Source organism: Motacilla alba, chromosome 5, assembly GCF_015832195.1.
Source record: "Motacilla alba alba isolate MOTALB_02 chromosome 5, Motacilla_alba_V1.0_pri, whole genome shotgun sequence".
Taxonomy (NCBI): domain Eukaryota; kingdom Metazoa; phylum Chordata; class Aves; order Passeriformes; family Motacillidae; genus Motacilla; species Motacilla alba.
Window position 1 is genome coordinate 61,211,286 of NC_052020.1, and position 24,530 is coordinate 61,235,815.

The 24,530-nt window shown below is 45.6% G+C and overlaps 1 protein-coding gene across 2 annotated transcripts in view; it reads left to right on the top strand.

Annotated features, from left to right (window-relative positions):
- MDGA2 (MAM domain containing glycosylphosphatidylinositol anchor 2) overlaps positions 1-24,530 on the top strand; it is a 207,456-nt gene that overhangs the window by 167,136 nt on the left and 15,790 nt on the right. For both annotated transcript variants that reach the window (XR_005257063.1, XM_038137890.1), the window contains 3 exons: positions 4,708-4,856; positions 17,144-17,321; positions 20,349-20,369. Coding sequence is in view for 1 of the 2 variants with exons in the window: in XM_038137890.1 (XP_037993818.1) it covers positions 4,708-4,856; positions 17,144-17,321; positions 20,349-20,369 (348 nt within the window). In the remaining variant the exon portion in view is untranslated. The remainder of the gene's footprint in view (positions 1-4,707; positions 4,857-17,143; positions 17,322-20,348; positions 20,370-24,530) is intronic.

Here is a 24,530-nt window from a genome sequence, read left to right on the forward strand (position 1 = left end):
CATAAATTCAGTGTCTCCCACTGTTTCACAGAGTTAAATGCAGGGGTTTATTTGGGATTTATGCTCTCCCAGCACAGTAAAAATGGAAAGGGCTGGAACGGAGGTTGCCACAAAGGGAAGCATTTATAAATCTCCGATTTTATTTCCTTTCCCTGAACGTGATTGAGCAGGAGCTGCTCTGCTCAGAGCTCCTGTCACCAGCAGTGCCACAAACATGGCACAGAGCTGCTGCCCGCAATTCCCAAAAACTCCAAGGAATTGGCAGAACTTGATGGGAAAATAAGGAGGAAGCAGACAAGGAAATCATTCCTTGAATGCTCCGTGTCCACACAATTCCCACTGTTTGTTCCTGCTGGACAGGGAGCCAACACCAATCCCACCCTCTGGGATCGGGGACATTTGGGGACACAGGGTTTGGGGCACCTGTGGCATTGCTGAGACCCCTGCGCTGCTCTGCTCTCATCCCAGTTGGAATTTGCAGTGCCCACTCCAGCCACAATTCCTTTAAGGGATTCTTTTCCTCAGGGATGAATGGCTGAGTGATCCCAATGGACCACAGGATGAGGAACCCTAGCAAATCGTCTCCTCTAAAAAGGACCAGCTGAACCTCTTTTCTTTTATTTTAAAATTTATTAAAATTTATTTTACTTTAAAAACTAAAAATCCCCCCTGGGGGATTTTATAACCATATAAATAAAAAATTTATAACTATTTTTAATAATTCTTTTATTAAAAAATAAGGAATGTGGAATCCCAGGAGGCAGAAAGTTTTAGATGCAGATTTTAGGGACTACAAATTGACAGCTGAGAAATCCAGGTGTCAGAAACAGCTGGTCCTGCGCCAGATTTATCGTCTGAGATCTGAAGATGAAAGGGATGGGAACACTTCAGGGAAAGTTGAAAAGTTGAGGAAGCCACGGAGCCAACAATGAAATCCTCTGGAAAGGTGGAAAACAGCTCCGGGTTTGGAGGCAGGGTGGGAAATGGTCACCGAGAGAGGGATCCTTTTCATCAGAGTGAAACCAAACTGCAGCACCAAGGTCTGCTGAAATCTGGAGAACTGGGAGAGAAACCACTCCACCTCCCGGATTCCCATCCCAAGGGATGGTAATAAATGATCTTGGAAGTTCTGCATTAGGATATTCCAGTCCATTTGGTAAATAAATGGGAATCTGGGGGATTGCAGAGCTGGGAGGGGGATGGTGTTTCCTCGCTTTGAACAACGTCAAACCCAGGGACAGGGAGAGGGACTTTGGATAACGGCCTGGAATGCCAGGACACGGGGAATGCCTCAATCCACTTCTGTTCAGGACAATTCTGCAGCTTTTAGGTCCCTGTGGAGCTTGGGATGGAGCAGCTGAGGAGACTTTTTCCCTTTGCTTGGTTTCTCTAATTCAATGCCACAGGGATTTCATCCCGTTTTTGACCTTACACTGGTACAGGGCTGGTGGAAAATGTTTGGATGTTTGGATGTTTGGATGCACTGCCTGGAGGGATTGAATGCTGCACAACAAATGCTCATGATTGAAAATGTTCCCCTGGAGAGGAGAAGGCTCCAGGCAGAGCTCAGAGCCCCTGGCAGGGCCTGAAGGGGCTCCAGGAGAGCTGCAGAGGGACTGGGGACAAGGCCTGCAGGGACAGGACACAGGGAATGGCTTTAGGCTGGAAAAGGGAAGATTTAGATGAGATATTGGGAAGGAATTCCTGGCTGGGAGGGTGGGGAGGGGCTGGGATGGAATTCTAGAGCAGCTGTGGCTGCCCCTGGATCCCTGGCAGTGCCCAAGGCCATGCACCCAGGGACAGACAGGGGGACACAGGGACAGACAGGGACAGCCAGGGCTGAGGCCCCTCTCAGCTGGGGCTCCTCTCCAGCCTGAGCAGCCCCAGCTCCCTCAGCCTCTCCTGGGCACGGAGATGCTCCAGCCCTTCCTCATCCTCACATCCCTGCTCTGGACCAGACCCAGGAGCTCCAGGTCCCTCCTGTCCTGCTGATCCCAGAGCTGGACACAGGATCCCCAAGGATGAAACTCCACAAACTCTGGACCACCTGGGCTTTGAGGTGGGAAGCCCGTTGAGAGCTGAGATCCCAGAAAGTTCCCCCATCCCTGTCATCCCAGCTAAAATGATCTTCCCAGCCCAAAATCCACATTGTGCCGACCTCCAGGCTCCCGACCACGAGCTGAACTTCCTGTGTGACACAACCCAACTCCTGCTTCCATTCAAAGCTCTGGGAAGCCTCGGAGAAAACCAGCAAACCAACACACTCACATCCCTCCCTGGATCATATCCAGGAGCTCCAGGTCCCCCCTCTCCCAAAATCCAGAGCCAAGGGTTTTGGGGACAAGGGACATTTCCAGGTTCCCCATAACTCCCTCACTTCCAGAAGCCACCTCTGCTTTCCCCGCACTCCAAACCACATCCCCGCTTCCCGAAGTTTACGAGGGAAGCTCTCAGTGTCGTGCTGTTGAATTTCCAGCCTCTCCATTCCCGGTGTTGTTTTCACAGGGATTTGGGATAATGCAGCTCTTCACGGCGCCTCATTATTCCCCCAAAGGTGCCGGTGCTGTTCAAGTGCCCCTCCTGTGACAAGTGGCTCATTATGGCTCCTCTCGGTCCCCCCCAGAGATCCCATTATATCCAACAGCACTGGGAGTGGGAAGAGGATAATTTGCATCCAGCATGAGCTTTTCCCATTATTCCCACTTCTCAGAAACAAGGAAAACAAATCGTCTCCACCGCTGCTCCCTTTTTATTCCGGCTGCATTCCCTTTTTTCCAGCAGCGATTTTGCTTTGCTCCCTCTCCTTGGAATATTGTTGTTTGCTCCTCCACTCCGGGCTAATTGAAGGTCCTCCTTCCCCGGGCAATTGGGAAAAATATCTTGGCTAAAAGGGCTTTTTATCCTTGGAAAAGAAAAGCGTGGTTGGAGAGAAAAGCTGGATCAATAGGTGCCGTGTGCTGTTTATTCCCAGGATTTTGCCTTTGTTCCTTTGCATGTTGGGGGGCTTTTAAGGCATTTTTTTCCTCCTCTTCTCACAGCTTTTCTGCTGATGGAAATTGTCCCATTTGGAATTTGAAATGCCTCTCATCCCTCTCTATTTCCACCTGGGTCAGGGATGGTTTTGAGGAGAAAATCCCTAAGTTCAGGGTTTGTTTTGTCACAAACTCCTGAAACTTCCTGAAGTTAAGGAAGGGAATAATGAATCCATGCCCCTCTCATATTCCATGTGACAGGCAAGACATGTTTTTTGAGGTTTTTCCAGCCCTTTCCTGATTGTTCCCACGGCCAAATCCATGCAGAAGTACAGTTGGAAGTAGAAAGATCTCAAGGCCTTGGATCCCAGGAATGAGGGGCTGGATCTCAACCCTTGGATCCCAGGAATGAGGGGCTGGATCTCAACCCTTGGATCCCAGGAATGAGGGGCTGGATCTCATCCCTTGGATCCCAGGAATGAGGGGCTGGACCTCATCCATTGGATCCTGGGAATGAGGGGCTGGATCTGATCCCTTGGATCCCAGGAATGAAGGGATGGCTGCAGTTGGACCTCAGCCCTTGGATCCCAGGAATGAAGGGATGGCTGCAGTTGGATCTCATCCCTTGGATCCCAGGAATGAGGGGTGGCTCCAGCTGAAACCCTTGGATCTGGGAATGCCCACGTGAAGTTATTTCCTAATGATTTCCCTGTGTTTTCCCTCCTTTTCCTGATGGATGGGTGAATTCTTGGCTGGCTGAGTTATTCCCTGGCTGCCTGCCCATTCCGTGATTTCTGGTGATGCCTTGGGGAGGCTGCCCTGGAGCAGAGGCTGGGTGGAGTCACAGAATAAAGCAGGGATTTATTCAAAGCATCTCCTCCATGGATCCACCTTGGGCAGCACCAGAGCCCAGCCAGGGCTGCCCCCAAGAGGAACCCAAATGGTCCCAAAATGCACGAGCGCTCCCGGGGTCTCTGCCTTGGCTCAGCTCTGCTCCATTTGCACCTTGCAGTTCATTGTCCCGTTCCAGCTTTAGCCCAGGCACTCCCACCCTGCTTGTTTGTCTCTCTGCAGCCCGCGCTGTTTATGTAGCCACATTTATCCTCACAGAGAAAAGCAAGGCACAGTTCTTCCCAAAAATATTTCTGGGTTTCACATTCTCTGAACCTCAGAGAAAGGAAAAACAATTCTTATTATCTGCTGTGCCCGTGTTTCTGCCACAGCAGGATGCAAGGTGGGGATTGTTCACCCACAGTGATGGGGTTTGGTTTCCTTGGCCTGTCAGGGGTGTGTGTGTTTGTGTGTGTCTGTGTGTCTGTGTGTCTGTGTGTCGGGACTGTCGGGACAGCCACGAGATTCTGGGCAGTGTGAGCAGAGTTGAGTGCTGGGCAGGTTCAGTTCAGATGTAATGCAACATAGTGTAATGTAGTATAGAATAATATAGTCTAATAAAGTCATTAATTAGCCTTCTGATAAGATGGAGTCAGATACATCATTTTCTCCCTGTCACGGGGGTCATCCTGTTTCGATATGTTTGTGCTCCTGGGCTGAGGTTTGGATCATTTGTCCTTGGTCCCAGCTGGAGCAGGAATTGTTTTGTCTCCCTGCTCTGTGCAGAGCTCAGCATCCCCTGATGTGAACCCAGCCCCACACACCAGAGCAGCTCAGAGTGTGAATAACGTGAAAGCTGAACGCGAGGCGCCAGTGCTGTCCCTAACTCCATCCTTCTCCCCAGGGAAAGCCTACGCCCCGGAGTTCTACTACGACACGTACAACCCGCTGTGGCAGAACCGGCCGCGGGTCTACTCCTACAGCCTGCAGTGGACGCAGATGAACCCCAGCGCCGTGGATCGGATCCTGGCCTATCGCCTGGGCATCCGCCAGGTGAGGCCACACGCCGCGGGGCGGGGCGCGCCTCCGGAGCCTCCTGGCTCCGGGACAACTGCGGGGCTGGAAGGGAATGCTGCTTTATTTTACTCATTTTATTTTACTTTATTTTCTTTACTTTATTTTACTTTATTTTATTTTATTTTATTTTACTTTACTTTATTTTATTTTATGTTATTTTATTTTATTTTATTTTATTTTATTTTATTTTATTTTATGTTATTATATTTTATTTTAGTCTATTTCATTCCATTCCATTCCATTCCATTCCATGTTATTTGACATGATTTATTTTTATTTCATTTTATTTTATATTATTTTATTTTACTTCAATTTATTTTATTTTTTAATTTAATTTATTTTACTTTTGAAACTCCATTTTATTTCATTTTAGTTTTTTGGGGTTTTTTATTTTTTGTTTTATTTTATTTTATTCTACCTTTATTTTATTTTATCTTTTATTATTTTACTACTATTTTTATTTATTTTATTATTTCATTTTATTTCACTTTATTTTTATTTTATTTTACTTTTTTGCTTTATTTTATTTTTATCTTATTTACTTTATTTTATTTTATTTTGTTTCATTCAGTTTTCTTTTTTATTCATTTTATTTTATTATATTTTACTCCATTTCATTTCATGTTATTTTACATTATTTATTTTCTTTTCATTTCATTTTATATTATTTTATTTTACTTCAATTTATATTATTTTACTTTTGAAACTTCATTTTATTTCATCTTAGCGAATTTTATTCTCACCTTATTTTATTTTGTTGGTTTATTTTACTTTTTAAACTTCATTTTATTTCATTTTACATTTTTTATTTTTGTATTCTATTTTATTCTACCTTTATTTTATTTTTGTTTTGTTTTATTTTATCTTCTATTATTTTGCTACACTTTTTATTTTATTATTTCATTTCACTTTATTTTTATTTTATTTTACTTCTTTGCTTTATTCTATTTTTATTTTTTTAATTTTACTTTAAGTTAGTTTAAATTTTTTTTTTTTTTTTTTTTTTATTATTTTTCCCGTCCATTCCCACAATCCATCCACATCCAAGTCATTCTTGACCACCACATCCTCTTCCAACTCATCCTTCTCCATTTGCCTCTTTCCTTGGGAGCTTCGAGCTGATAATATTTGGGAATTCTGCCATCCTCCCACTGAGCTTTCCCTCCAAATAATCCCCCGACAGATTGATCCCAAAAATCTGTCTTTGGACATTCAGCACCTGGAATAATAATTTGGGTGGGACATTGAGTGGAAGGATTCAAATGGATTTTGCAGAGGGATCTTTGGGAATATACAAGGAAAAAATAAGGAAGAAAATTTGTTATCCCACAGCTTTGCCACTGGGATGAGCTGTGGAAAACAAATCCTCAATTTTAGCACTTTATTTATTGGGATTTGGGCTTGGGTGACTTCCCTGGAAGTTGTGGAGTTCCTGGGACACGCCCAGGGAAGGGTTGTGGTGCCAGGAGGGGCTGGAGTTGAGATCTTCCCGAATCCGAGGAGTTGGGATCTTCCTGAATCCGAGGAATTGGGATCTTCCCGAATCCAGGGAGTTGGGATCTTCCTGAATCCAGAGCTGGCATCTTCCTGAATCCCGGGAGTTGGGATCTTCCTGGATCCAGAGCTGGATCTTCCTGAATTCAGGGAGTTGGGATCTTCCTGAATCCGAGGAATTGGGATCTTCCTGGATCCAGAGTTAGGATCTTCCTGAATCCGAGGAGTTGGGGTCTTCCTGAATCCAGGGAGTTGGGGTCTTCCTGAATCCAGAGTTGGGATCTTCCCGAATCTGAGGAGTTGGGATCTTCCTGAATCCAAGGAGTTGGGATCTTCCTGAATCCAGACTTAGGATCTTCCTGGATCCAGAGTTGGGATCTTCCCGAATCTGAGGAGTTGGGATCTTTCTGAATCCAAGGAGTTGGGATCTTCCTGAATCCAGAGCTAGGATCTTCCCGAATCCGAGGAGTTGGGATCTTCCTGAATCCAGAGCTGGGATCTTCCTGAATCCAAGGAATTGGGATCTTCCTGAATCCAGAGTTGGGATCTTCCTGAATCCGAGGAGTTGGGATCTTCCTGAATTCAAGGACTTGGGATCTTCCTGAATCCGAGGCACTGGAGATGAAATCAGGGATGTTGAATCCGTGTTTGTGCACCTCCTGGGCACGAATCCATCCCGGGTTCCCAGGCCCTGGGAGGAATCAGGAGACTCTGGAAGGAACTCGCTGAAGGAAAGGAATTTCTGATGGATTTAATTGTGTTGGGAATTTTAGCTCCTTTTCCCATTTAAATTTCATTTCATTTTAATTATCTGTTTATGTAATTAATGCAGTTACTCTCTGTCAGCCTAATCCAAATATTCCCATTTTTCCTCCCCAAAGCCCCATCTCTTTGGGAATTCTATCCCAGCCTCTCCTCACCCTCCCAGTCAGGAATTCCTTCCCCATATCCCAGTAAGCCTGGCTGAGTCACAGAACCATGTGACACATTCCTGTCACATCCTGCCTCTCTGCTGTCACTGGAATTGAGAGGAATTCCTGTCCCCGAGAGGGATTCAGTGCTGGGAAAGCAGGAGACAGGGAAAACCTCTGGCATTCCAAGCATTGCTTAAGGAGAATTCCAAAAAAAAAATCACAGATAATGTTATGAATATTGTTTGATAAAATAATGAAGCTTGGCTTAATGACAAATCAGGGAAGCCAGGAAGGGAGGGAAGAGGAGTCACAAAAACAGGGAATTGTCACTTTTCTGCCTGTGGAGCGAGAATGGAAAGATGGGGAAATGGGAACTGAGGTCCCCTGGGAGAAATGAATTTATTTGTTATTTATTTTACTTCAGACCCTGCCTGAAGAGCAGGAATTCTGCAGATTCCTTCTCTCAGGATCACGGGAATCACACCTGCTCCAAAGGGGAAGATGTCGGAAAGCTGGGAATTTCCAGCAAATCCATTGGATTTGCTCTGGGACATGAAAAATATTGAAAGTTTTCTTCAGAACCGGTCACAAAAATTACATTTGTAGCAATTAATTCAGTGAGGGAACAGAGAGACTTGGAACTCCGTATTTTTATTGGAATATTCCTCCTGATGTTCCATAAAGGATTTTAATCTGTCTCCTCCAAGGGAATATTTTATGTCCCAAAGATTTCCCTGCACGCATTGATTTTGGAAATCTAAAGAGGCTTTGTTTTTGTTTTTCTTTTTTTTTTTTTTGTGGAACGAGGGAGGAAAAGTTTGGCCAAAAAAACAAAGAGATTGTGACATGCAGGGACACGTTTTGCATCGATGTTCCTGGCATTGGGAAATTAAATTAGAGCAGGAATGGTTGTGATTCCCAATTTCCACTTTTCAGGGCTGATTCCTCCTGTGCTGCTTCTTCACAGCTCTGAGGCTGCGTTTGCAAACAGCAAGGTGAGGTTTGGGCCAGGTCTGCTCCTGCCAACTCAAAGCTGGTTCCAAGCTTCAGATGGATCAGGGGAATATTTATGGACCATGCTGAAAATTAAATTTTTGCTGATTTTGACTTAATGAGTTCAGAGCTGGGAGTAGGAGCTTCTGTGGGAAAGGCTGGGAGAGCTGGGAATGTTCCCCTGGAGAGGAGAAGGCTCCAGGCAGAGCTCAGAGCCCCTGGCAGGGCCTGGAGGGGCTCCAGGAGAGCTGGAGAGGGACTGGGGACAAGGCCTGCAGGGACAGGAGCCAGGGAATGGCTGCCAGTGCCAGAGGCAGGGATGGGTGGGAGATTGGGAACTGGGAATTCCTGGCTGGGCTGGGATTGCCAGAGCAGCTGGGGCTGCCCCTGGATCCCTGGCAGTGCCCAAGGCCAGGCTGGACACTGGGACACCCTGGGACAGTGGGAGGTGTCCCTGCCCATCCAGGATGGGATTTAAGGTCTCCTCAAGCGTCCGTAGGGAATATGCCATAAAATTCACATATGACACCATCAGAACCCCATGTCTGGATCCTGGAGCAGCTCAGGAGGTTCTAAATCCTCCTGCATGGAGCATTTATGGAGAAGGAGTTGGAAGGGGTCAGCCAGGATCATCGAGTCCGAGTCCTGGACTTGTCTTTGAGAGCTTTTGGGCTCTGTGAGTTTCCTGGTGGGACCTCCCTTCACCTGCCAGTGGCACACTGGGATTTGCTTTGGGATTTATTTGGTGGCCAAAGGAATCAGCCATAAAACTGGGACATGTGGCACCGTCAGGACACCTGGTCTAGATCCTAGAGCCACTCAGGAGGTTCCAAATCCTCCTTTATGGAAAAGGCAGTGCGGAGCACAGGGAATTTCCATTCCTCGGGGCACTGCTGAGCACAGCCCTTCATTTGGAGCTGAAGGATGGGGACAACCTTGGTGTCCCGTCTGGGAACTGCCTGGATTGGGTCACTGTCAGCTTCCTTGGGAATGTGCCAAGGTCTGCCAAGACATTCCTGCACAGAAGGGACATTTTTCCATCTCCTTAAGAGCCCTCTGAAGAATATTCCAACAGTAATGCATTTCATGGACGCATTTTTGCATTTCATGGATGCATTCTTTGATATGGCTTCGGCATCAGTGACCCAGATTCTTCCAGCTTTTTTTCCTTTTCCAAGCCTCCCTGTGTGTCTTCCCCAGCCAGCCTTTGACACCCCAGAAGTTGATTTTATTAAGTGTCCAATCGTGGAATATTTAGGTTGGAAAAGCCCTCTCAGACCAGCAAATCCAATCCATGTCCCCAAGCGCCACATCCACACTTCTAGGATGGCAACTCCAGCACTTCCCTGGGCAGCTTGTTCCAAGGAAATGTTTTCCAAGCTTGTAAAAAACGGTCCCAAATGCCCCTCAGAGGGTTTCTCTACTCCTGGAAGTTTATCCACCCAGGCAAAACCACTTCTGGACCTCCCCTTCCAGCTCCTGCCTCACGGAGCTCAGTTTGGAACAGCCATGAATATCCTTGTGTTATTCCAGGAGCTTCACCAGGAGATCCCGGAGCAGCTCCATTCCTGCAGCTGCTCCAACCACCTCTGGCTCCCTCTGGCACCGCGTGGAGATGTTCCCTTCCCACACTCTGCCTGTCCCCAAAGCCAGATTCCCATTTCTTCCCAAGAAATGACAACGTTTAGCGCCTCCCAGCATCTGAGCAGCACCAGGCGGGCGCCTCCAGCTCTCTGATGTTTCCTGTCAGCAGGATGAAAGCAAATTGAACCTGGGAGACTTTTCCAGAGCAGCCAGGAAGGGCGTGCAACTCTGATCTCGGCGGTGGCTGCTCTCAGCAGGTGACAGCGGGTGACAGCCGCGTCCCCGCAGCCGCGGTGACCTAGAAAAGGAGCAGTTCCGCTGTGAAGGAGCCATAAAAATTCAGCTGGTCCCTGTAAACCAGAGAGCAGCTTGTTCCAGCTTGTTACATAAAAGATTCAAGCTCCCACCTTTCCTTTATTCCCAGCCCCGAGAGCCTGCGGTGTCCACGGGTTGGGAATGAGAATCTCTTCAAACAGCCCCAAGCAGGGCACGTGTCTGGCGCTTCCTCCCGGTCTCCTTTGGATTTGAGTGGATTTTTGACTTCTGCTGTCGCTCAGCGCTGAGCAGGGGCAAGCGGATTCAAATATCCTGGGAAAGGGTTCCTGGGAAAGGCTGAGCAGTCACTGGCTGAAAGTGGAAATGGGAATTTTCTGTCAGCGCCACGGCACAGATCCCACAGCCCTGGATAAATGGCTACGGATAAACAGAGTGAGGGTACATTTATTGCCTTTCTGATTAAAGAATCCCAGAATCCCAAAATGCTGTGGCTTGGGAGGCCAAATCCCATCCCATCCCACCCCTGCCATGGCAGGGACACCTCCCACTGTCCCAGGCTGCTCCAAGCCCCAGTGTCCAACCTGGCCTGGGACACTGCCAGGGATCCAGGGGCAGCCCCAGCTGCTCTGGCAATTCCAGCCCAGCTCCTCTCCACTCTCCCAGCCAGGAATTCCTTCCCAATCTCCCATCCATCCCTACTTTCTCACAGTATGAAGCCATTCCCCCTGGCATTCCAGGCCGTTATCCAAAGTCCCTCTTTCTGTCCCTGGGTTTGGCGTTGTTCTAAGCAAGGAAACACCATCCCCCTCCCAGCTCTGCAATCCCCCAGATTCCCATTTATTTACCAAATGGACTGGAATATCCTAATGCAGAACTTCCAAGATCATTTATTACCATCCCTTGGGATGGGAATCCGGGAGGCAGAGTGGTTTCTCTCCCAGTTCTCCAGATTTCAGCAGACCTTGGTGCTGCAGTTTGGTTTCACTCTGATGAAAAGGATCCCTCTCTCGGTGACCATTTCCCACCCTGCCTCCAAACCCGGAGCTGTTTTCCACTTTTCCAGAGGATTTCATTGTTGGCTCCGTGGCTTCCTCAACTTTTCAACTTTCCCTGAAGTGTTCCCATCCCTTTCATCTTCAGATCTCAGACAATAAATCTGGCTCAGGACCAGCTGTTTCTGACACCTGGATTTCTCAGCTGTCAATTTGTAGCCCCTAAAATCTGCATCTAAAACTTTCTGCCTCCTGGGATTCCACATTCCTTATTCCTAAAGACTTGGGAATTTTAGTTTCTAAAAAAGGGGAGAAAAGAGATTTTTTTAAATGTATCACACAAAGCCAATTACATACATGATAAATGTTATGAAGTAATGAAATAATAAAAATGAATGGGAGGAGCAAGTCCAGGAGGATTCTTGCTATAATCCTGCAAGAAGAAAGTCGATTACATGCCCAGGATTGTTCTCCTGGATTAGGAATGGTTCAATTGGGAAAGGCTTTGCCCACTGTTGAATGGGTTTTAGAGCAGAAAAGGCAGGGAAAGAGGTTTATCACGCAACTGGAATATCATCATGGAATATCCTGAGTGGGAGGCATCCCAAGGACCATCCAGCCCAACTCCTTCCCTGCCCAGACCCCCAACAATCCCACCCTGGGCATCCCTGAGGGTGTTGTGCTCCCTCCTGGGGCTCTGGCAGCCTCTGGCCGTGCCCATTCCCTGGGGAGCTGTTCCAGTGCTGATCCACCCTCTGGGGGAGGAACCTTTCCCTAAAATCCATCCCAAACCTGCCTTGGCACACCTGAATTTCCTCCTGTCCTGTTGCTGTTCCCTGGCAGCAGAGCCTGACTCCCACTCCAGACACTTTGGATCAGTTTGTCCCAGGCTCAAGCCAAGCCTCACCTGCCCAGTCTGGGCTGGGTTTTAGCTGTTGGTCCCAGTTGGATCCACAGGAGCTAGGAACTTTGGGAGCAGCTGCTATCAGGACGAGATTGTGTTAAAAAATTGTTTTTTTTAATTTGGTTGTTGAAGAAGGAGTTGGAAGTCTTTGGTTGTTGTTTTTAAAGTTGTTTATTAATTTTTATTTAAAACGTTTTTTCTTGGTTTGTTGTGATTTGTTTAGTAGGTTAGTTAAAGGCACATTTTTTTAATGAGGTTGGTGTTATTTTTATAATAAAAATTATGTGTATTATATTTATAATTTTTTAATATTTATTGTTTATGTTAGATAGTGATTTTTATTTTAAATTAATTTGAAAGTGCTAATATTATTTAAATTATAGAGGTTAGGAAAAAGAAGGAAGAAAGACAAGGTACACTTTGATTTTTTTTATTTTGGAGTTTTACACTTCCACGTATAAAGTTTTAAATTTTCACGTATAAAATTTAAAAAATTTTTCTTTTACTTTGTGATTATTCCTATTGTGTTATTTAAACTTTTGTGATTGGTAATTTTTTTTATACAGAGTTGGTAGCTTGTTCCACGGGCTAAGATGAAAACCCCAGGTGTCCTTGGCTGCACGCCAGGGTCTCAGAGCCCCCTGCCCAGGGCTGGGGCCATCCAGGGCACCCAGAGGGGGTCCTGGGTTCTGACAGGAATCAGAGCAGGGAGGCAGAACCAGCTCCACACGGAAACACACGCCAGGGTTTGGGGTTATGGTTTAACAAGGCAACGCCCTCAATGAGGGGAGAGAAAGATGACGCGGCATGTGACTCCAGAAGGCTGAGGAAGCGCTTTATTCCATAAATCTACAATGGAATCTGCCACGCGCTCACAAGCTCAACTGCACTCATCCCAGGCTCTCGCTGACTGTCCCGAGATTGCCAGCAGACAATCTGGACACACACACACTCTTGGCCTTGATAGGCCAAGGGAAGAAAACATCCTCACTTTGGGTAAACAATCCCCACATTCCATTCTGCTTTGGCACAACACCGGCACAGCAAGTGATGAGAACGGTGTTTCTCTTTCTCTGATGTTCAGAGAGCGTGAGTCCCAGCTATATTCCTGGGAAAAGCTGTGCCTTGCTTTTCTCCATGAGGAGAAATGTGCTCACATGGGGTTCTGCTGGTTTTGAAAACACTAATTAAAGAGAGAATGAGGGGAAATGGGGGGAACTGTGTGAGGAGCAGCTGAGGGCACTGGGATGGTGCAGCTGGAGAGGAGGAGGCTGAGGGGAGACCTCGCTGTGGTCTGTAACATCCTCCTGAGGGCAGCTCTGATTTCAGTTCCCTGGGACAGGGACAGAAGCCAGGCAACGGCCAGGGAATGTTTAGGGCGGATTTCAGGAAAGGTTCCTCCCCCGGAGGGTGGATCAGCACTGGAACAGCTCCCCAGGGAATGGGCACAGCCCCGAGGCTGCCAGAGCCCCAGGAGGGAGCACAACACCCTCAGGGATGCCCAGGGTGGGATTGCTGGGGGTCTGGGCAGGGAAGGAGTTGGGCTGGGTGGTCCTTGGGATGCCTCCCACACAGGATATTCCACGATTCCATGATTGATGCCAGCAAGAACAGGCCATCCTTTACAGCTTGCCGCAGAAAGAGTGGTCAAATACTGGAATCATCTGCCCAGGGAGGTGGTGGAGTCACCATCCCTGGATGTGTTTAAAAAAGCCTGGATGTGGCACTTGGTGCCATGATCTGGTTGAGGTGTTAGAACATGGGTTGGACTCAATGATCTTAGTCTCTTCCCACCTAGAAATTCTGTGATTCTGTGAATCCCAGATATTTGTCACCGAGGCATTCCAAATCCATCCTCAGGAATGAAGGTGACACAGGAGCCACTCACCAATTTTACGTTCTCACCTGGATAACTCTGATTATATTCCAGTCAGAATTATGAAAGAAAAGCAGGAATAACACAAACACTCCCTAGGAATTCTCCCTCTGTGATGTGCAAATGGAATATTTGTCCATGAACTGAACAGCCCAATTTTAGATACAAAACTTCCAAAGAAATCTCTTATTTTTTTAAGGAAAATCAATCCGTGTGGTTATAAATGGCAAAGAAATGACTTTAAACACTGCCACAATTTTTTGTGGAGTATCCAGTGGATTAATTGACTATGTCATTAATTTTTTTGTCATCAATTAACATTGTCATTAATTAAAGAGATTCTTGTCCAGCCACTGGAGTCAGTGAAGGAATTTCTGCTGGGAATCAATAGGCCATGAACAATGGAGTGAGGAGCTGTTTATTTTTTACGAACATACCTGAGCACACAAGGAATCAATCTTTGATCATTCCAGAGGATCGACTCCTCAGGAAATCCAGAATTCCAAGGTTTTAAGAGAACAGAGTTTTCCAGCAAAAGACACGGAATAAACCTCCTTTTATTGGCAGAAATAAAATAAAAAAGCACCACATAAACAAAATAAAAAAACATCAGGGTGGTTCCAACCTTCTGGAATAAAAATCTGCCCCATTTATGCCCCCTTTTGCTTTGCTGTCTCCTTTGGGAACAAAGATTCCTAAATATTCCAAGGAAAAAAGGAGTCCTGTCCCAGACAAACTTTCAGCGCTCCAAGTTGCCAGAGCGTGGATATTCTCTGCTTAATTAATTACAGGATGATGCAAATAAACACTCCAGGAACTGCTCCCATTTTTTCCTCAGGGCTACACAAACATTCCCAAACCACTGGAAAATTGTTATCCCAACTTGGCTAAAGTCAATTTCTCACTGTTGGAAAACTGTAATTCCAAAGGTTATTCCCCACCCGAGTTTCATCCTTATCTTTGTGAGGAAAGGGGCTTTGATTATGAGACTTTTTTCCTTTTAAAAATTCCTTTTCCAACCAAATCCTGGTTCTAATGGATATTCCAGCTCTCGACACAGGGATTGAGGTGCAGGGTTGTGTTTCATGGCTTTTCTTGTGGATTTTCTCTTGGAAGCCGCAATCTTGGGTTTTTCATGGAAAAAGCACAGGCTCAATGTCAGGGATGGGCTGCAAAGGGAATTTTGGGAAGTGGTGATGAGGATTTGGCTCTTTCCCATCCAGAGGAGTCAAGGGGATTCCAAGGGAAACAGTTTTGGATGCTTCCAGCTTGGAATCAGAGCATCTCCAGCTCGGTGCTGGGAGTTTCCAGCACCCCAAGGCGTTGTAGGAATTAAATCCTATTTTCAGGGTGTCCTGTGCTCCGTTTATTTTCAATTATTTTCATATTTTTCAGCCCAAGTTTTTGGTGTTTCCAAAGTTTGGGAAGCAGCTTCTGCGATTATGGCTCCATTTCCAACGCTGGTTTGGTTTTCCAAGTGGGAAAACCAAAGCTGGGTGTGGCAGATTGTGAATTTCTTTATTTTTATCAATATATTTTTATATTTATTATGTATATATTTACTATTTATATATTTGTATGTTGATATATGGATACAGTTATTGTATATTTTTATATTTGTTTTATAATTTTTGTGTATTTTTATGCATTTATAATTTACTTATTTGTAGCTTTATTTATTTATTTATTTGTATATATATATATTTATTTATTCCACAGCAGAGCTGGAAAATCAGGGTTATTTTCCATCCAACACAGCGACAATTTTCTGTTGTTTTGGATTTTTTTTCCCTCTGGTTTCCATGGTGAAAAATAAGGATTAGACCAGAGCTGGTGTTGATTGGGAGGGAAAACAAAAGTCAAAATCTTTGTTGTTTCCTATGGAGAAATATCAATATCCAACCCTGGTTTTGGAGGGATAATCCTGACAGGAAAAATCCAATTGTTTTCCTTTCCGAAAGGAGAAAATAATGGAGATTTTATTGCTCTGGAAAGAAGGGCAAGAATTCAAAGCAGAGGCTGAATTTGATAGAAATTCATGTCTGGTTTGAGTAATTGCAGATTTTCCTCGTTAATTATTGAAATTCTTTGGGAAATCTCTGTTTCTGTGGTTCCTTATCCAAAGATGAGGTGGAATACAGAATATTTTTAATTTTTGTCCTACAGTGTTCACGGATATCATTGACCTAATGACATAAAACTTGGCTTTAAAAGATTAATTCTGTTTATTTTTTAAAACTTAATCACCACAAACTGGCCCTTGCTCCTTGGCTGTAATTCCTGCCTGATGAGCGCCCAAAATCCTCAGAAATTGGGGTAATGCCCCACCTTTCCTGTCCCAAAACACACCCAAGTGGGCCACTGGACCTCTGGGAGAAATATTCTTGATTTTTGGTGTACAGAAATTCTCCACAGTGGGATAACTCAGGAAATTCACTCCTTGTTGCATCTCTAATTCTTCTGGAATTTTGAAGGTTGCCCAGGTCTATCCTGCTTTTAAGACAAATCCCAAAATCTCTGACCTTTGAATCCTTTGGATTCCAGGCCGGACAACAATTCTGAGAGGAAAAATTCCTTCCAAAAGGAAAGCTCTTTCAGATTTTGACAAGCCAGTTTTAAGTGTAAAACGCTGATTTTTTCCTAAAAAATGAGGATTTTAAATTTTAAAAATGCCACAAGACCCTCTGGATATTTCTGGGTCACCACAAACTGGCCCTCGGTGCTTGGCTGTAATCCCTGCTTGCTGAGTATCCCAAATCCTCAGGAACTGGGGGGACTCCTGCCCCAAAACACATCCAAGGGCCATCGGACCTCTGGGAGAAATATTCCCGATTTTTGGTGTGGTTTGTTACAGAAATTGTCCACGGTGGGATAACTCAGGAAGTTCTTTCCTCGTTGTATCTCCAATTCTTCTGGAATTTGGAAGGTTGTCCCGAGTCTGCTCCCACACACGTTTCCTGCCCCAAAACCCATCCAAGTGCCGATAGATTTCTGTGGGGAGAGGATGGGCAGCTGGCAGGGAACGAGTGGCCTCTGGAAGAAATATTCCCGATTTTTGGTGTGGTTTGTTGCAGAAACATTCCATGGTGGGACAGTTCAAGAACTGTTGAATCCCTTGTTGTATTCTTTGTTGATTCTTCCGGAATTTTGAAGGTTTCCCAGCTCTGCTCTGCTTTTTAAGGTGAAGCCAAATCCCAAAATGTCTGACCTTTGGATTTTTTGGATTGCAGGCCGGCCAGCAGCGGTGGTGGGAGCAGGAGATCACGGTGAACGGGAACATCCAGAAGGGGGAATTGATCACCTACAACCTGACGGAGCTCATCAAGCCTGAGGCCTACGAGGTCCGCCTGACACCCATCACCCGATTTGGGGAGGGCGACTCCACCATCCGGGTCATCAAATACAGCGGTGAGCGCCCCAGATCCAGGGAAAAGGGGCTTGGGAATGTCCTGGGTCACCCGGAATGGCGTGGCTGTTCCCAGTCTTGGGATAGTGTCATGAGCGTGGTCATGAGCGTGGTCATCCAAATGAAGGGGAGAAATGGAGACAGGGGGAAATCTTCACCTCTTGGATGATCCATAAAAACAAAAACATCCAACTAATAAAATCCTGGACAGCCAAACCCCAAAATCCCATCCAATTCTTTTTGGTGGGAAATAAGGAAAAGTTGGAATAAAGAATGCCAGCTTCACAAAATTGGAGATTTCAGGTGGATTCTTGATGAGTTTTGAAGGAAAATCTACAAAAGTTTTTTTCCCCCAGACTGAGGAGAATTAATTTTATTTTAATGTGAATTATGTCTTTAAAATGTCTTTAAAAAAAACAGTGACTGTTTGTGCTCCTATGCAAGATTATAAAATCTATATTTTTATATTAAAAATAATGGAAGGGCTTTGTAAATTTCCCACGTCGTGAGTGTGGTCATCCCAAAAGGAAGGGGAGAAATGGAGACAGGGGAAAATCTTCACCTCTTGGATGATTCATAAAAACAAAAACATCCAACTAATAAAATCCTGGACAGCCAAGCCCCAAAATCCCATCCAATTTTTTTTGTGGGAAATAAGGAAAAGTTGGAATAAATGAATGCCAGCTTCACAAAATTGGAGATTTCAGGTGGATTCTTGATGAGTTTTGAAGGAAAATCTACAAAGGTTGTTATTCCCCCCAGAACAAGCAGTTTTTATTTTAATGTGAATTATTATCTTAAAAAATAATTAAAAAAACCCCCAGTGACTGTGCGTCTATGCAAGATTATAAAATCTATATTTTTATATTAAAATAATGGAAGGGCTTTGTAAATTTCCCTCGTCATGAGTGTGGTCATCAAAAGGAAGGGGAGAAATGGAGACAGAGGGAAATCTTCACCTCTTGGATGATTCATAACACCAGAAATGCCCAACCAATAAAATTCTGAACCCCAAAATGCCATCCAATTTTTTTGTGGGAAATAAGGAAATGTTGGAATAAATTAATGCCAACTTCATGAAATAGGAGATTTCAAGTAGATTTTCAGTGATTTTGGAAGAAAAATCTACAAGGGCTTTTATCTCCCAGAATGAGCAGTTTTTATTTTAATGTGAATCATTATCGTAAAAAAAAACCAGTGACTGTTTGTGCTCCTATGCAAGATTATAAAATTGATAAATTTATATTAAAAATAATGGAAGGTCTTTGTAAATTTCCCATGTCATGAGCGTGGTCATCCCAAAAGGAAGGGGAGGAATGGGGAGAGAGGAAAATCTTCACCTCTCATTACAACAAAAATGCCCAACCAAAATAATTCTGAACAGCCAAACCCCAAAATCCCGTCCAATTTTTTGTGGGAAATAAGGAAAAGTTGGAATAAATGACTGCCAACTTCATCAAACAGCAGATTTCCAGTTGATTCTTGTTTTGAAGGACAAGTTTTTAAAGAAAAATCTGCAAACAAAGTTGGTTTTTTCCCCCCAGAATGAGCAGTTTTTATTTTAATGTGAATTATTGTACTTAAAAAAACAGCGACTGTTTGTTGTCCTTTGCAAGATTATATAATCTATAAATTTATATAAGGAATAATGGAAGTGCTTTATAAATTTCCCTCTGAAAGGTCACACTGACAAAGATTAATCCCCTGAAATTTAAAAAGAAAACCACAATATCCATACATCCTCTTTCCCGTATTCCCAGAAATTCAATCCTCTGTTAAATCCATCCAAATACCTATTTTTGGGTGTTTATTTCCTGAATAATTGAATTTTTGTTTGTTTGTTTGTTTTTCTGCTGTAAAAATTGCAATGAATGAGCAAGAAGGACCTTAAAGAGGAGGCTGAATGATCCCTAAATGTGACACTTCCATAATTCCTTGCCTATCACCACCTTCCTGCCACAAAATTCCCACCAAAATGATAAAAAACTTCCCCTAAACCCATCCCATTCCCATCCCAAACTGCTCCAGGATCCTCCAACCTCCTTTACACGTTGTCCTGCGGCTGTGCTGCTCCAGAAGTCGGATTTCTGTGTTTTCTTCTGGTTGTTTTGGAGAGTTTTTTCCCCCCAGGTTTATGATGCTGAATAAATTCAGCTCAACCACCTTCATTTTCTTGTCTCCTTTTGTGCCTGGGTGTGACACAGAGCGTTGGTTTTGCTCTGCTGGGAGCAATCCGAAGCGTGTGACTCCAGGTGACACCTGATGAGATTTTCCATCCAAACCCCTGCATTTAGTAACAAATCAAACCTCAGTCAATGCAGCTGCCAGCAAGTGCAGCTAATTCCAGGTTCAATCACTCAGGGATCCTGCAAAATTGAGGTTCTTTGGAGAATCAGAGGCAATTTGTGGGTAAAAGATGCAAAAATTTGGTTTCTCGGGGAGATGACACTGGAGCAGGTCGCTGCTCGTGTTTCAGATGAAGCGGTGCTAATTTAGAGCTGCTGTGGAAACTCCAGATTGGATTTAGGATTTTGCTGAATCCTAGGCTGGGATTAAAGCAAGGGATGGCAGCAAGAAAACCTGGAGTGATGCTCTGGCACTGTCAAATGCCCCCATTAATTGGAGATAAAATTTAATTTTGGATTTTCTGTGAATAAAAATCAATTCCAGCCCTGAGCTCAGCCTCCTTCTGCTTCCCACATCTGTGGGGCTGTGGCAGAAGGGCCTTTTCCTAAATCATCTGTCCTCAAATTTCTCCTTCTGCAGACAGAGCCACAGAACAATCCCTCCTTTGATCCCATTTCCAGGTTTTAGCATTGCACAGATTCCTCTGGATTAACCTGGGAAGCCATTCCCGTGCTTAGGATATTATGGACAGTGTGGAAGTTTGGATTTCATTCTCTTCCAGCCTCTTAAGGTGTGAAGTAGATGGATTTCAATATTCAGCAAGGGAAAATTTAGGATAATCTGAATATTGATGAATTAGAATTTTTTTCTTTGCATTAATTTTATTTTCCCTCTGTTTTCAGCTCCGGTGAATCCACATCTCCGTAAGTATTTAAATTATTTATTATTTTATCTTCCATGCCATGAAGAACAGTCCTTGCATTGGTTGTACCTCACAGTTCAAAAGTAAATTTGAAGTATTTTACTCCCAGTTGAAAATTAAATTTGAAGTCTTTTACTTCCAGTTGAACATTAAATTTGAAGTATTTTACTCCCAGTTGAAAATTAAATTTGAAGTATTTTACTCCCAGTTGCAGCCCGTGGGTAGGAGCAACCAACTGATGATGTCATTTGGGATTCCTCTTGCTCCAACAAGGATAAAGGAAGGAAGATCACAGCTCCAGCTCATCTTCCCATTGCCCCAGAGAGTTCATCCAAAGGAAAATATTCATGGGCTAAAGTTCAGATCCGGCTGTGTTGGAGCAGCTCAGGAGCTGTTGGGGCTGCCATGGGAAATGATGGAAGGGCAGGGACACCTCCCACTGTCCCAGGCTGCTCCAAGCCCCATTCCTGGCCTTGGGCACTGCCAGGGATCCAGGGACAGCCCCAGCTGCTCTGGCAATCCCAGCCCAGCCCCTCCCAGCCAGGAATTCCCAATAACCCACCTAAATCCACCCACCTTCATCTTCAAACCATTCCCTGGGTCCTGTCCCTTCATCCCTCGTCCCCAGTCCCTCTCCAGCTCTCCTGGTGCCCCTTCAGGCTCTGGAAGGTTCTCTAAGGTCTCCCCAGAGCCTTCCTTGTGGTTCTTGAGTTATTTCCATGCCTTTTAGGGCAGATTGACACTGAGAAGAAGGAAGTTCTTTCCCACAGAGATCCAGGAATCACGGATTCATTTCACAGAGAAATGGGGAGACCCCAAGTGGATCCTGGTTCTCCCCAAATTCTCAGGACACAGCTCCTCAGGCATGACTGGAAATGCAAACTCTGACATGATCAGGATGTTCCAGGCTGGAAATGTCAGTCACCCTTGTTCTTCCACTTTTCCATGGGCACCAAATCCCTGCAAACATCCAGGCAGGAGACTGGGATGGGGCTTTGGCACACGCCAGTAAAACCACCCTGTTCCCACAGTCCCACATCTCCCTGCTCCATCACGTTCTCCCAAGCCCCAACAAATCCATTTTTTCTGTGACAACATGTTCTTGTTTTTAATAACACGTCCAGAAATTATTCCTGCCCAAGGAATGAGGCCCAGTCTCACATTTTTCCTGCTGCAGGGCGGAGCCATCCGGCAAGGAGCAGGCTCTGCTCCATTCCTCAGACTCAACTTTAAGTCTCTGTGTAAATTTTAAACTTATTTGCAGAAGATCTTGTCCAACACGTTAATAATTAAGCAGGGCTTAGCTCAAAGCTGCCGGGAGCTGCAGGAACCTCTCCCATGGAGTCTAACGAGCTGGGAATGAAACTCTTGCTAATTAATATATTAAATCTAGGCTCTGATGGGAGGAAAAAATACAATCCCAAGTGCTTCACGCTCCTCTAGGATTTTAAGATTTCAAACTAATTTTCCAAGAGTCTTGTAGGATCATGATGGAATGTGGGTGGCATCCGAAAGAGAATAAGGAATGTGTCGGCTCAAGGGAGGGACTCGAAATTTTTCCACCAAAGCTGCAGTGTCCCCAGGGCCACTCCTTTCAGGTGGCCAAAGCCATGGTAGAATTCTGCTTTGTTTGCTTTCCCTGAAGATTTTTTGAGTGGAATCCGTTGGCAGGAAAGAAATCCCAGTCTGCATCCCATCTCCATTCCCCAAGGCCACCCCTGCCCCATGGCCCCAAGTGCTGCCTCCACATGGCTTGAAATCCCCCAGGGATGGGCACTGCAACCCTCCCTGGGCAGCCCCTGCCAAGGCCTGAGCCCCCTTTCCATGGGGAAATTCCTGCTGGGCCCACCCTGAGCTGCCCTGGCCCAGCCTGAGGCCGTTCCCTCTGCTCCTGTCCCTGTTCCCTGGAGCAGAGCCCGACCCCCCGGCTGTGCCCTCCTGGCAGGAGCTGTGCAGAGCCACAAGGGCCCCCCTGAACCTCCTTTGCTCCAGGCTGAGCCCTTCCCAGCTCCCTCAGGAATTCTCCAGCCCCTTCCCAGCTCCCTCAGGAATTCTCCAGCCCCTTCCCAGCTCCCTCAGGAATTCTCCTGGGGCTCCAGACCCTTCCCCAGTTCCCTTGTCTGTGCTTCCTATAAAATCCCTGTTGTTCCTGAACCTGTTGGGCTGACTTCTGGTTTTATTTATGCTGTGTGAACAAAGAGGAGGAGCTGTATCCAACCAGGACAAGATTCCGGACTGGAAACTGAAGTCATGCTCTTCCTGCTTCACTTCTGGAATAATCCCATTCCCGAAATCCTGCCTTTTGTTGCAATCTCTGCGATACCCAAGCAAAAAGCCCCAAAAGCTTCAACTCTGGGGTGGAGCCTCACTTCTCCACTTCATTTTTTACCACCTAACAGAAACCATTTAATGTAAACCAGAAGGATTTTAGATCAATTTGTACAATTAGAGGTCACCCCTGAACAATAGAAGAGATGTTCGGGAGTCTCATCCAACTTGGATTTTATGGGAATAGACGACACAAATCCATGCTACAAAGAAGGGTTTCACCTCCAGAAGAGCTTCAGCTTTTGCTCTAATTGGCAAGGAAATTATTAATGACCTGAATCCACTTCCAGAGCTGCCGTGTGCCCTGACAAAAACCACCACTCTCATTAATGTTAATTAGCACCATCGTTAGGGCCGTGGCTGGAGCACCTGTGGAAGAGCTGCTTGTTCCTCCTGCCCTCCTGCTCAGCAATTAACAGCTCCAGACCATCCAGACCTATTTAAATGCTCCTACTGAAGCATGGAGCAAAGCCTGAGGAGCTTTTTCCCATTTTTCTCCTCCTGTCATTTTTTAAGGAGTGTTTAGTGCCAAGAACATTTAGCACTAACCTTTTCCAAGGTATTCCACATGAAATCAATGTTTCACTATTAAATAAATGGCAAACTTTGACTCTTCTTTTTTTTTTTTCCCATCTGGATTGAATATTTATTTTATTTTTTTTCTTCACCTCAGGAAAAAATCTTTTGTTCTGCTGATGTGGAATTTCTTAATGAAGCTCTGAGGGCACAAGGCATTTATGCAGCTTTTAAGGCGCTGGAGGGGCAGTGCAGAAAGTGCTGAATGGCTGAAAATTCTTTCTTTTGTTCACTTTGCTCCAGGACTGGATCTGGGAATCAAAACTTTCCTCCTTCACTTAAATTTTACCTTTTAACTTCATCCCTTTGTGTAGAAGTAGCAACTTGTGTGTTGCAGGAAGATGCAAAAGTGGAGGTGGAAGCAAAATCCACAAAATGTGGGGCAAATCAAGAGAATTTGGAGCTCAGGTGGTGTAAAAAGAATTCCTGCAGAGGCACAGCTGGCACTTTGTTCAGAGAGCTTTGTTTGAGTCCTGGAACATTCCAAGAGCCTTGGTGGGGTCTTGGATTTCCCATCCCAGTCTTGGGATAAAGATGGAGATGTCTGTTGGTCAATGTCTCTCCTGAAGGGTTTGGGTGCAATCATGGATCCATCAAAGGATCAGAGACTGGTTTGGGTTGGTGGGACCTGAATCCCATCCCATTCCATCCCACACGTCCCACTGTCCCAGGCTGCTCCAGCCCCAGTGTCCAGCCTGGCCTTGGGCACTCCAGGGATCCAGGGGCAGCCCCAGCTGCTCTGGCAATCCCAGCCCAGCCCCTCCCAGGCAGGAATTCCCTCACTGGTCCCAGGCCAGCTCCCACCATGCTGAGTTACCAGGGATAACCAGAATCCCACGTCCTGTCAGGTCAGCAGGGAAGGAGCTGTGCTGTGGGCAGTGAATTCTCCTGGGGGATCTGATGATGCCGATGGGTTCACTGGGAAGCCAAATCAGTCTGCTCGAGGTGCTGGTGGCCAAGGAGGGTTCTGGGAACTGCATTCCAGTGATGACCTGCTGTTATAGGATTGCGTTTCACACTGATGGCTCTGGAGGGGCACAGAATCCCAGGATGGGTCAGGCTGGAAGGGGCCACAGAGGGTCACTGGTGCCAGTCCCTGCTCAGGGCACAGCAGTGTGTCCATGTGGCTCTGGAATATCCCAGGAGGAGACTCCAGCCCCTCTCTGGGCTCTGCTCAGGGCTGGGCACTGCCCAGAGCAGGAGCTCTGCCTCCTGTGCCTGGGAATTCCTGGGATCAATCCCTGCCCGTGGGTCTGGG